At 39.0% G+C, this 9,707-nt stretch overlaps 4 protein-coding genes across 8 annotated transcripts; 3 read left to right on the forward strand and 1 right to left on the reverse strand.

Moving 5' to 3' along the window:
• Nucleotides 1-93: 93 nt before the first annotated feature.
• Nucleotides 94-1,960, forward strand: LOC103875095 (chorismate mutase 1, chloroplastic). The gene is made up of 6 exons (XM_009153546.3): nucleotides 94-514; nucleotides 614-839; nucleotides 917-1,003; nucleotides 1,084-1,227; nucleotides 1,313-1,405; nucleotides 1,482-1,960. Exons 1-6 carry the CDS (start codon nucleotides 315-317, stop codon nucleotides 1,737-1,739), a joined length of 1,008 nt encoding a protein of 335 aa, XP_009151794.1. The 5' UTR covers nucleotides 94-314; the 3' UTR covers nucleotides 1,740-1,960.
• LOC103875096 lies at nucleotides 1,866-4,180 on the forward strand. Its single transcript, XM_009153547.3, has 8 exons — nucleotides 1,866-1,881; nucleotides 2,159-2,454; nucleotides 2,540-2,634; nucleotides 2,748-2,868; nucleotides 2,991-3,109; nucleotides 3,242-3,428; nucleotides 3,537-3,680; nucleotides 3,756-4,180. The coding sequence occupies exons 1-8, from the start codon at nucleotides 1,866-1,868 to the stop codon at nucleotides 4,044-4,046; spliced, it is 1,269 nt and encodes a 422-aa protein (XP_009151795.2). The 3' UTR covers nucleotides 4,047-4,180.
• A 38-nt stretch (nucleotides 4,181-4,218) lies between these two features.
• On the reverse strand, nucleotides 4,219-7,727 carry LOC103875104. 4 transcript variants are annotated; one of them, XM_009153561.2, is made up of 9 exons: nucleotides 7,421-7,727; nucleotides 6,571-6,749; nucleotides 6,364-6,447; nucleotides 5,694-6,246; nucleotides 5,449-5,611; nucleotides 5,203-5,331; nucleotides 4,908-5,102; nucleotides 4,689-4,811; nucleotides 4,219-4,596 (listed from the first exon to the last, which is right to left on the reverse strand). In XM_009153561.2, exons 2-9 carry the CDS (start codon nucleotides 6,722-6,724, stop codon nucleotides 4,471-4,473), a joined length of 1,527 nt encoding a protein of 508 aa, XP_009151809.1. In that variant the 5' UTR covers nucleotides 6,725-6,749; nucleotides 7,421-7,727; the 3' UTR covers nucleotides 4,219-4,470. The 4 variants fall into 4 exon arrangements, with proteins under 4 accessions (XP_009151809.1, XP_009151808.1, XP_033129664.1 ...); XM_009153560.3 differs by having other exon boundaries at nucleotides 5,694-6,249; nucleotides 7,421-7,712; XM_033273773.1 differs by having other exon boundaries at nucleotides 5,694-6,249; nucleotides 6,571-6,752; nucleotides 7,421-7,679.
• A 174-nt stretch (nucleotides 7,728-7,901) lies between these two features.
• LOC103875103 (transmembrane protein 230) lies at nucleotides 7,902-9,373 on the forward strand. 2 transcript variants are annotated; one of them, XM_009153559.3, is made up of 3 exons: nucleotides 7,902-8,030; nucleotides 8,356-8,668; nucleotides 9,092-9,373. In XM_009153559.3, exons 2-3 carry the CDS (start codon nucleotides 8,386-8,388, stop codon nucleotides 9,169-9,171), a joined length of 363 nt encoding a protein of 120 aa, XP_009151807.1. In that variant the 5' UTR covers nucleotides 7,902-8,030; nucleotides 8,356-8,385; the 3' UTR covers nucleotides 9,172-9,373. The 2 variants fall into 2 exon arrangements, with proteins under 2 accessions (XP_009151807.1, XP_009151806.1); XM_009153558.2 differs by having other exon boundaries at nucleotides 7,918-8,030; nucleotides 8,384-8,668.
• The last annotated feature ends 334 nt before the right edge of the window (nucleotides 9,374-9,707 follow it).

Raw genomic sequence — 9,707 nt, forward strand, 5'->3', positions numbered from 1 at the left:
TAGAAAATAAATAATTCTAATTTAAACTATACCATAAAAAATGGATAACAAAAAAAAGGTAATAAGAACAGTTTTGTGTGTTGGCTGGCTTAAAGACGTGCACACAGTCTCGCAGAAGACAAACCTAACTTCCTCCACCTTCTCCCTCCTTCACAAGTGTCTCTCTCCTTTACCCACCACACACACACCTACCACCCCCTCAAATGCCTAACGCTCTCTTATAACATCTCTCTTTAATCATCTGCAGATTATTCTCTGTCTCTTCCTCTGATCCTCTGTTTTCTCCGCCTCCTCTGTTTTTTTCCTTCTCATCAATGGAGGCGTCATTGTCGATGATGAAATCGTCTGTCTCTTCCCCTGCGACTGTGTTCCTCGCCCATAGACGCGAGCTATCGACGCCTATTTCTCATACGTTACCCAGAGCTTCCTTCTCTGTACGCTGCTCTCTTCCTCCCTCGAAGCCACCGCCTCGCTCCGGAGCCAGCTCTGTTCACGCCGTTATGACTCTCGCTGGGTATGATTTCAAAAAGTCTCTTTCTTTGATGAAATTAACGAAACCCATTGTTCGACTTAGCTTAAAGTAGTAACCTTTATGTGTTTGGTGTTGAGACAGGTCGTTGGTAGGGAAGAAACGAGTGGATGAGAGCGAGAGCTTGACACTCGAAGGTATCCGAAACTCGTTGATCAGACAAGAGGACAGCATTATATTCGGTCTGCTGGAGAGAGCCAAGTACTGTTACAATGCGGATACTTATGATCCCACTGCTTTCGACATGGATGGATTCAACGGGTCGTTGGTTGAGTACATGCTCAAAGGAACCGAGAAGCTTCACGCTAAGGTATAACATAATACTAATCCTTAAAGGGTATCATGGTGGATTGTTTTTGATAAAAAAGATTGAAACTTGATGATTAGGTTGGTAGGTTCAAGAGCCCTGATGAACATCCTTTCTTCCCTGAAGATCTACCAGAGCCTATGTTGCCTCCTCTGCAGTACCCTAAGGTGCTTAAAGATAGACTCTTTAGTGTTTTAGCTTCTTTACAACGTGTTAAGAGCTTCAAAGTTTGTTTCTTTTGAAATAGGTTTTGCACTTTGCTGCTGATTCGATCAACATAAACAACAAGATATGGAACATGTACTTCAGAGACCTTGTCCCAAGACTAGTGAAGAAAGGCGATGATGGTAACTACGGATCAACAGCTGTATGTGACGCTATCTGCCTTCAGGTTCGTTTTCTTCCTTTTACTGGGTGATCAAATACTTCTTTTGTAAGTAAGTGTACTCATGTAGTTCTGGTGATGTTCATTGCAGTCTCTTTCAAAGAGGATCCATTACGGTAAATTTGTTGCAGAGGCCAAGTTCCAAGCCTCACCTGAGGCATACGAGCCCGCCATCAAAGCACAAGTATATATATATATCCATTCAACTCTTTTTTTGCTTGTCTATATGTGCATATCTCACCTTTTAAGTCGTTGTGTAGGATAAGGATGCTTTGATGAATATGCTGACATTCCCAACCGTGGAGGAGGCGGTAAAGAAGAGAGTTGAGATGAAAACGCGAACATACGGGCAAGAAGTGAAAGTGGGCGTTAAGGAGAAACAAGAAGAAGAAGAGCTGAATAATGAATCTCAAGTTTACAAGATCAGTCCAATCTTAGTAGGCCACTTATATGGAGATTGGATCATGCCCTTGACAAAAGAGGTTCAAGTGGAGTACTTGCTCAGAAGACTAGACTGATAAATAAATGGCTTTGGTAGTATACTAGTATCAGTATGTTTTTTCTTATGGAATGTTTTTTTGGTTTTTTTTTTTTTTAACTTTACAAATCTCTCAAAGGTTAATTCACAACTAAACTATAGTTCCATGTTTGGTTTTCAAGGTTTCTTGCAAAACAAAACTGTGTGGTTTTTGTACATTCTCTCTCAATTGTGAAAAATCAAAGGGATGCTTATAGTGTATGTACTAAGTTGTGCCACATTTATAAGTTTACCTGTCGCATTCCTCTACGGCTACCGAACACATAAGAGACATGCTGCAAATTTAATTGCAGAAGATTTAGCTCTACAATTAAACACCATGCTGTCTCGAATCAACGTGATAGAACTACACGCTGTCTTTAGAGATTAAAAACGCCACGCAGTGTAACTGTTGATAAGATAACATCAGAGACTCACGAGATCCTCTGTTTCTTCTCTGTTTTGTTTCCATGGCTACTGCTTGGGTCACTTGCTCACTCCTCTTATCCCCACTAAACAAATCATCCACAGTCACACGATTGAAACTCCTGAATCCAAACACGCCTCTGCGCTCATCTTATGGAACAAGAAGCGTCCCTATCAAGTCCATGGCGGTCCAAGAAGACGACAAAAGAACGAGCGATGAGTCAATGAGCATTGACAATTTACGCGGATTCGTCGACCTTAACGTCGGAAAATGGACTGGCTCCTTCCATGTATGATAAAAATCCTAACTTTGAATCTGGGTTGCTAGCTAGATTATGTGACAAAGCTCCTTCCTTTTTTTTATGTGCTGGGCAGCAATTTGATGGAGATGGGAACCTGTTGCATAAGATTGATACTCGTCTCTCTGCTAGTTCTTATGGAGAAGATGAGCTCATTAGCCTTAATCAATCGTATGTTTATGCTTGATTCGTTATTTTGTTAAGATAAAAGACAAAACTTTACTGTTTTTGTCTGTAATTATACTAAGTTATGAACTAAGTGTTTTTTCTTGTATACTTCATAGGTTATATATAAAGCAGGCAACATCAGCCACTTCAGTTGCTGATGAAGAGGAAGAGGAAGCTGAGTGGGTCGAATACAAAATCAAAGAGACCAATATGTTCACTGTCGACAAGTATCAGCAGGTGAGAGTTGTTATGTTATCTCAATCATAATGCTAAATAGTTTTGAGTTTGTTTTGTCTCTTAGAGATTTTCATTTAGTAGTTTTGACTTTGTTGACTCCTCTCATCATTAGTAGTCTGCAGATTGGATTCTTCCCCAAAGAGAGAGCATTTTCACTGAGGTATCAGACCGCTGGAATGTTGGATACGACTTTAAGGCAAGGCGTTCTTGGAGAAGATGACACTGGAGAAGAATCACCAAGGTTTGGTTTGGTTTGGTTTCTCTTCATGCCTCTTTTTGGCTCTTCTTTTATATTAACATTTTTATAGTCCATGGAACATGCATAAGTAGACTACTAGACTGTAAGCAAGAAGTTTATATCGATTGTTTTCAGGTTTCTTAAGCTTCCGTCTCGGCGTCCTGCTTTAGTATGTGAGAACTGTTTGTATTCTAATAAGACGGAAAGGAGAGCTAGAGCCTTTCACATCATGGATCCCAAAGGTGTTCTTGAAATGCTTATTGTGTTCCTTGAGGAAAGAGGGCTTGAGAATCTCGTTCATCCAGTTCTCGAGGACTCTCAGGTTATATGTTGTCTCAGCAAACAGATATAATCACACCACAGCATCAATAGTGTCCTTATACGATTGCCTAGTGCCCATTTGAAATTATGTTTGTTTCTTTTGATGCAGTATGATGGAGAAAGAATCACCCCATTTCTTGGTACTTGGAAAGGTCGTTCAATAACAAAACGAAGCGGTGTCTATGGATCAACACTATCCGAAGCCGATACTGTTGCTGTTCTTGACATTAATGACAATGGTCAAGTAGTCCAGGTATATGATATTCAGCAACACTCTTCTAGCCTTTTGCTTATGTCTCTGACCACAAGAGGTTTTGATGTCAATCAGGATATTTCCTCGACGTCTGATGTGAAAAACGTGACGACAAATGTGACCTGGGTGGGTGAAATGTCGAAGAACTTGGTTACATTCGCGGAAGGATACCAAATGACACTGTTACCAGGTGGTATGTACATGGGATGTCCCTGCGACGTAGCAAAGAGTGTTGCTGAGTTGAAGTCTTTCCATCTAGAGTTCTGCTGGCTTGAATCGTCAGTGTCAAGACAGAGACTCGTACGTACATATGACCATGAAGGTTTGGCTGTCTCCTCAACTTATTTTTCTGAGACCAAAGTGTGAGTTTCTTCTATGTTACTATGATCATTAATGTTCTTGTACTGTCTGTATAAACATCAAAAGTGATAGTAATGTATTTCATTGACTCATTGTCATATCTTTTCTCGCCCTTAGGCAAATCGACTCTTAAAAGTTCAGTTAAAGAAATGTAGAGAAGATAACACACAAGAGATAATTTCATAATAATATCACTGAGGTGACAGAGTACAAAGTTACAACAGAGAGGCCAAACTCGAGAAGATGACTTCCAAGAGTTTTGGATTATGAACGTTTTTACATATAAGTTATATAGCATAAATAAATAAAATAGAAATAGAGATGTCCACATAATTTTGGAAATATACAGTATTTTTGATGAATTAACACACTTTTATTATTTGGTTTCTTCATCCAAAGGAGTTGAGAGTATACAAGATGATCATAAAGCTTACACCAGAGTTTCTCCTTCCTCAGGGATTAGTAGCATTGGGATTTGACCACGGTCAACAAAGTCAATCTGGCTCAGCCTCAGACAACACAAGACTTGTTCCGGCAGCTCTTCTGGTTTTTGAGCCTGTTTTCATAATAGAAAAACAAATGTTTGAATCATGTTATTATAACAAAGAACAAATGATCCTCTAGTATATATAAATGTTTGCTAATTACCTGGATGGCTAAGCCGAGATCAAGAATTCCATTCTTCAGTCGATCTCTGAATGCTTCAAGTCCTTTGCGTGATATGTAGCTGAATCTATGAACATCCAAATCAATCTCAAAGTAGTTTGGACCCTGTGGAGTGATAGAAAAAAAAAACAAATCTTAATTAGGTGCAAAAAGACTGACTTCTTCTGTTGTGCGTGTAAGAGGTTAGTGTGGTGCTAAAACCTTAAAGAAGTTGTGTTGAGGACGAGAGAGGACGGGCTTTTCATTGTAAGCCTGTACAAGCTTCTTTTCAGTCGAGCCCAGAGTTAGATCTTCGGGGTTAACAAGTCCAGCCACAATCTTAAGCCTCTCACGGAAAGCAACATTGCTGTCTTTCGCAAACCCTTTCACCTTCTCCACCTCATCATCCACAAGTTTCTGTTTCGTTTCAGAGCGAGAGACAAACAAACAAAAAACCCTGGTAAGAGATCAATCACGAGACGTGAGAGTTATTATAAAGGGATTCTTTCAACGGTACCTTGATGCTGTCCTGGTACTGCTGAGAGGTTTCTTTTTCGAAATTTTCTTGTAATTTAAAGTAAAGTACAATGCTCATGCCTTCTCCATCACTATCGCCAAGGAACATTGCAGCAGGATAGGTTGGTAACTGCCAACAAAGCACAGAGGTCAGGATCATTTACACATATATACATAGAAGACCGGCTAATTAAACTTTGTGACAAACCAAAGACGGAGAAGCCATTGATATCTCACTGGCGGTTACCTGAATGTTAACAATGAGAAGAGCAGGGAGCTTTGCCTCGCCTTTGATGTTTGGAAGCTCGATGTGTTGAGCGATATGATCAATCTTCTTTGGACAGACAAACAAGTCAACGCCAATAGGAGTGTATGCACACTGATTTGGAGCTGGAGATTTCTTTTTGTCTCTGCAAACACCATTCCTCAACAGTTACAGACAAAACAATTTATAGATAAAGTTACATATAACAGAGAGGTGAAAGGTTGTACTTGAAATAGGTTTCTCCACGGAGTTTAAAAGTTGAAGGTGGTATCTCACACCAGCTTCCACTGGACTGCTTCTCTTTGGCTGAGCAAGGGATTGTGAACCCCGCCTTCGGACGGTACAACAGCTTACGCTGCTCAGTAACTTCCTCACCATCGCATGATCTCCTCTTGAAAGAAAGCCGATAAACCGCGGATTTTCGCTTCTGAGATGTGGGTGAGTTTAGGGTCTTGTCGTTGAAACTAACCGTTGGCATCAATCTGCTCAGGCTGGATTTCAGAGTTTTCTCCTGAGAGTTCCGTTTCTGCTCCTTTAGGCCTTTGAAGCTTGCATGGTTCATTAGGTTCTTCTTGTTGTTTCCGGTGAGAACAGAGAGACCACCATTAGGATCCTTGTGCACACTTTTGCCCAGGGTTTTACTCTTGTCTATCTTCAAGTAACTCTCATGGTATTCTTCGTACTTTCCTTTCCCATCCACAATGCAGGAAGAAGATTCAAACTGAACTACTTGACCATTTGGGATATTACCGGTCGCACCACTCGGTGATGATACGTTATCTGCTAGGAGAGAGAGAGAGAGAGAGAGAGATGGCAAAAAAGAAAGACAAAAAGATTTAGATCCATAATCTACGTAAGCAAAATTGGTTCTCTGTATTAATGTAGATTGACATTTACCTTCAGGTAAGCTGACGAAGTCCTCATCCTCATCAGAATCAAGAACACTGACAGAGTCAAACCATGCATCATCTTGCGAGGTAGCTATTACACAATAAAATTCTACAGGTAAAAATCTACTATTGTCCAGTTCTTGATCATTTCTAGCTATCAACACAATGAGAATCAATATGATCTAACCAATGCTAGATAAAAAGAAAGACTAACCAAAAGAAACTCGGCTCACAACGTCACTAGACCTTCTAGTATTTGCATGAGGAACAATGTCAGATACTTTAGAAAAATGTTTGGAAGACCTGCGACGGCCTTTACGCCGAGGCCGCCTAATCCCTCTTGAATGGGTTGACACACACCCACCCATTATTTATATAATTTTACTTTAGATCCTGCTTCAAGAAAGAAAAAAAATTGTAAATGGGTGGATTAGAAAGAAAAAAACTCATGAAAAGACCAATATGCTTCTAACATCATAAAAATAAACACAGGTTTTGGAAAGAGAGAGAGAGAGAGAGAGAGAGAGAGAGGTAAGCAGATACATCCATCCCTCACATACAGAAACTGGTTGTCACTTTCTGTCTTTATTAACAACATTGGGACCAAGCAAGTTTAGAAAAAAAAATCAAATACCAAGATCTCTAAACTAATAAAATATTAGTAGTAGCCAGCTCAAAAAAGCGTACATGATTTATTTAAAACAAATTATAAGAGGAAGTGGGGAACAACATTCATGCATCAACAAATCTCATTATTGGATTATTATACTAATAGAGAAAAATCTAAAAAAACTTCTTTGTAATCATCGATCGACTCACCAGGTTGTTTTACAACAAAAACTAATCAGCGATGTCTCAAAGAAACAAACTTTGATGTTAACACGCTCTTTTATAGTTTAAACAAAAAAAAAAAACAATTTTTATTATCCTGAAGAACACAACGCATGCAAAAGTTACAAAGGATCATGATCGATCCGTAATAAGAAGAGATCCAAACGAGAATGTACGACAAGAAAAAAAAGATTCGAGATTGATGAATCTAATGGCTGAGATTATTATATTACCTGGAAAAAGGAAACATGATAAAAGGGGGGAGCAATCTCCTTTTGATGTTGTTTTTTTTTTAATCTGAGGAGGAAAAGGGGAAGAATCTTCCCGTCGTTAATCTCTCCTAGAGGAGGAGGATGAAATAAAAAAGATAAGTTTTGAAACCCGAAGATTTCGGATCCGGGCACGGATAACAATGACGCAAAAGGGAAGCTAATGAGCTTTAAAAAAAATAAAAAGATCTTCTTCCCTTTTCGCCTTCCCCTTGTCCTCTCTCTACACTACTCAGAGAGGAAGAGAGAGAGAGAGAGAGAGAGATCATCTTTTTGGCTTAAATTGCAATTACTCTAAAAGCTATTAATTATTTGATTGTTAAAAAAACACTATTTAGGGATCAGATCTCCGTTAATTATAAATTTCCCGCCTCGCAGTAAATAGATTAAAACGAACATAAAATTTAGGGTGCCGTATGTAATTTAGCAAAAGTTAAGGGACTTAACTTGTAAATACTTAAACTCACAAAACGCGTCGTCGCACGATAGAGTAGAGACGAAGACGAAGAAGAACATATGCTTCGTCAAAAGTAGATCCGGATCCTTCTTCCATCATCGGAATTGTTAAGCTCCGGTGAGTTTTCCGGCACGCCGTTCTCTTCTTCACAGTTGTAGTAGTAGTTATCAGGTTTTTGAGCCGTTAAGCTTCTCAATTTCGGAACCGGTTTGTGTTAACCGGTTGATTTTTCGTGTGGTAGATCTGCTTTACGTAATCTCGATTAAGCTTGTTTAGACTCTGTTTTTGATTAATGATTGTTTTGTGATTACTCTAATGGGATGTTGTTGAATCTGTGATCCATCGTTGCTTAAGAGCAATCGTTATAAAGCTTATGTACATTTTTTTTTTGTAAATCGTGACCTTGAATGCTTAATGATGCTAATGTGTTGTGATGGTGAAGGGATCTGTAAGGGTTATATACTGATTAGGAATGGCATCAAGGAGGAGTGTACGGTATGCTCAGCTTCCTGGAGATGATGAAGACTATGCAGATGGTGGTGGTGGTGGGAGGAGAGATTTCGATCCTCGTTTTGATTACACACCGAAGGCGTTTGATAGAGTGCCATGGAAATCGATAGGACTAGCTGTGTTTCTTCTCGTCCTTGGTTGTTTGCTTCTCCTTTTGGCGGTTTTCATCTTCACCGGTCACATGGAAGGAGATAGCTCTCAAGGATATGCTCTTCTTGTCCTTGGCTTCCTTACTTTCCTCCCTGGTAAGAGTTGGATTAAAAAATTTGTTTTGCTTATTGAGTTACTAATCTTGTTGGATACTCTTTGCATGATGTTTGATTTGAAAGCAAGCTTAAGTTGTTGTTTGATGTGGAGATTGGGTGATTTAGATAAACTGCTCATTTTCTGTTGAAACTGTGTTCTCTTTAGCCATTTATACTTCTTTGATACTGTGGAAGGAGCAGTGAATGTCATTGTAGTTTGTTATGAGTGCATGGTGCTTTGATTTAAAAACCCTCCTGGATTCCGTTGGTTGATATGGAGATTGAATTTAACTCAACGTGTGTTCTTTGTCTGTTGAAAATGATCTTCTTCTCTTTGTTTATGTTATACGAGTAGAACTGGATGTGGCAGTGACTTGTATTCACGGCTTTGACACATATCACAACTGTGTGGCTATCTTACAGGGTTCTACGAGACACGGATAGCTTACTATTCATGGAGAGGAGCTGAAGGGTACCGTTTCGCTGCCATTCCCTCTTACTGACTTCCCAACTAGCTTATCATCTGTGCATAGAAAAGTTGTAGTTTTTTTTCTTTATGAGCAAGTCATATTATAGAAAATGGAATCCAATCTAGACTTTGAGCTGTTTCATGAATATCAGAGAGATACTACATAGATTGTTGATCCAGTTTGTGAATCTTATTGAATCTCGTTTGTTATCAGAATTTGTATGCCTCTTTTAGTAGTTTTGTTTTTTCGACAAAGAAGACCAAACGAAAACTTCATAACATAGACTGATAGACATGTGTGGTGTTTGGTGGTGTGTTATTTAACTAAATGAATGGTTTTCTCCTGTATTAGTATAACAAATGAAACAATGAACGAAGTTAATTTTCGATAATCACATCTATTTTTAAGTTATTTTCAGTTTTATTTGTGTACATCATTTTTGTTTGACGACATTAAACCATAGGTGTATTGTTTTAAGAAAAGAGAAATTGCACCCTATACACAAAACTTTCTTGCTAATTTGGTAAATACCCTAAATCTCATATGATGGTACCTTGATTGCTAGACAC

Source organism: Brassica rapa, chromosome A06 (genome assembly GCF_000309985.2).
Source record: "Brassica rapa cultivar Chiifu-401-42 chromosome A06, CAAS_Brap_v3.01, whole genome shotgun sequence".
In the NCBI taxonomy this organism is placed as follows: domain Eukaryota; kingdom Viridiplantae; phylum Streptophyta; class Magnoliopsida; order Brassicales; family Brassicaceae; genus Brassica; species Brassica rapa.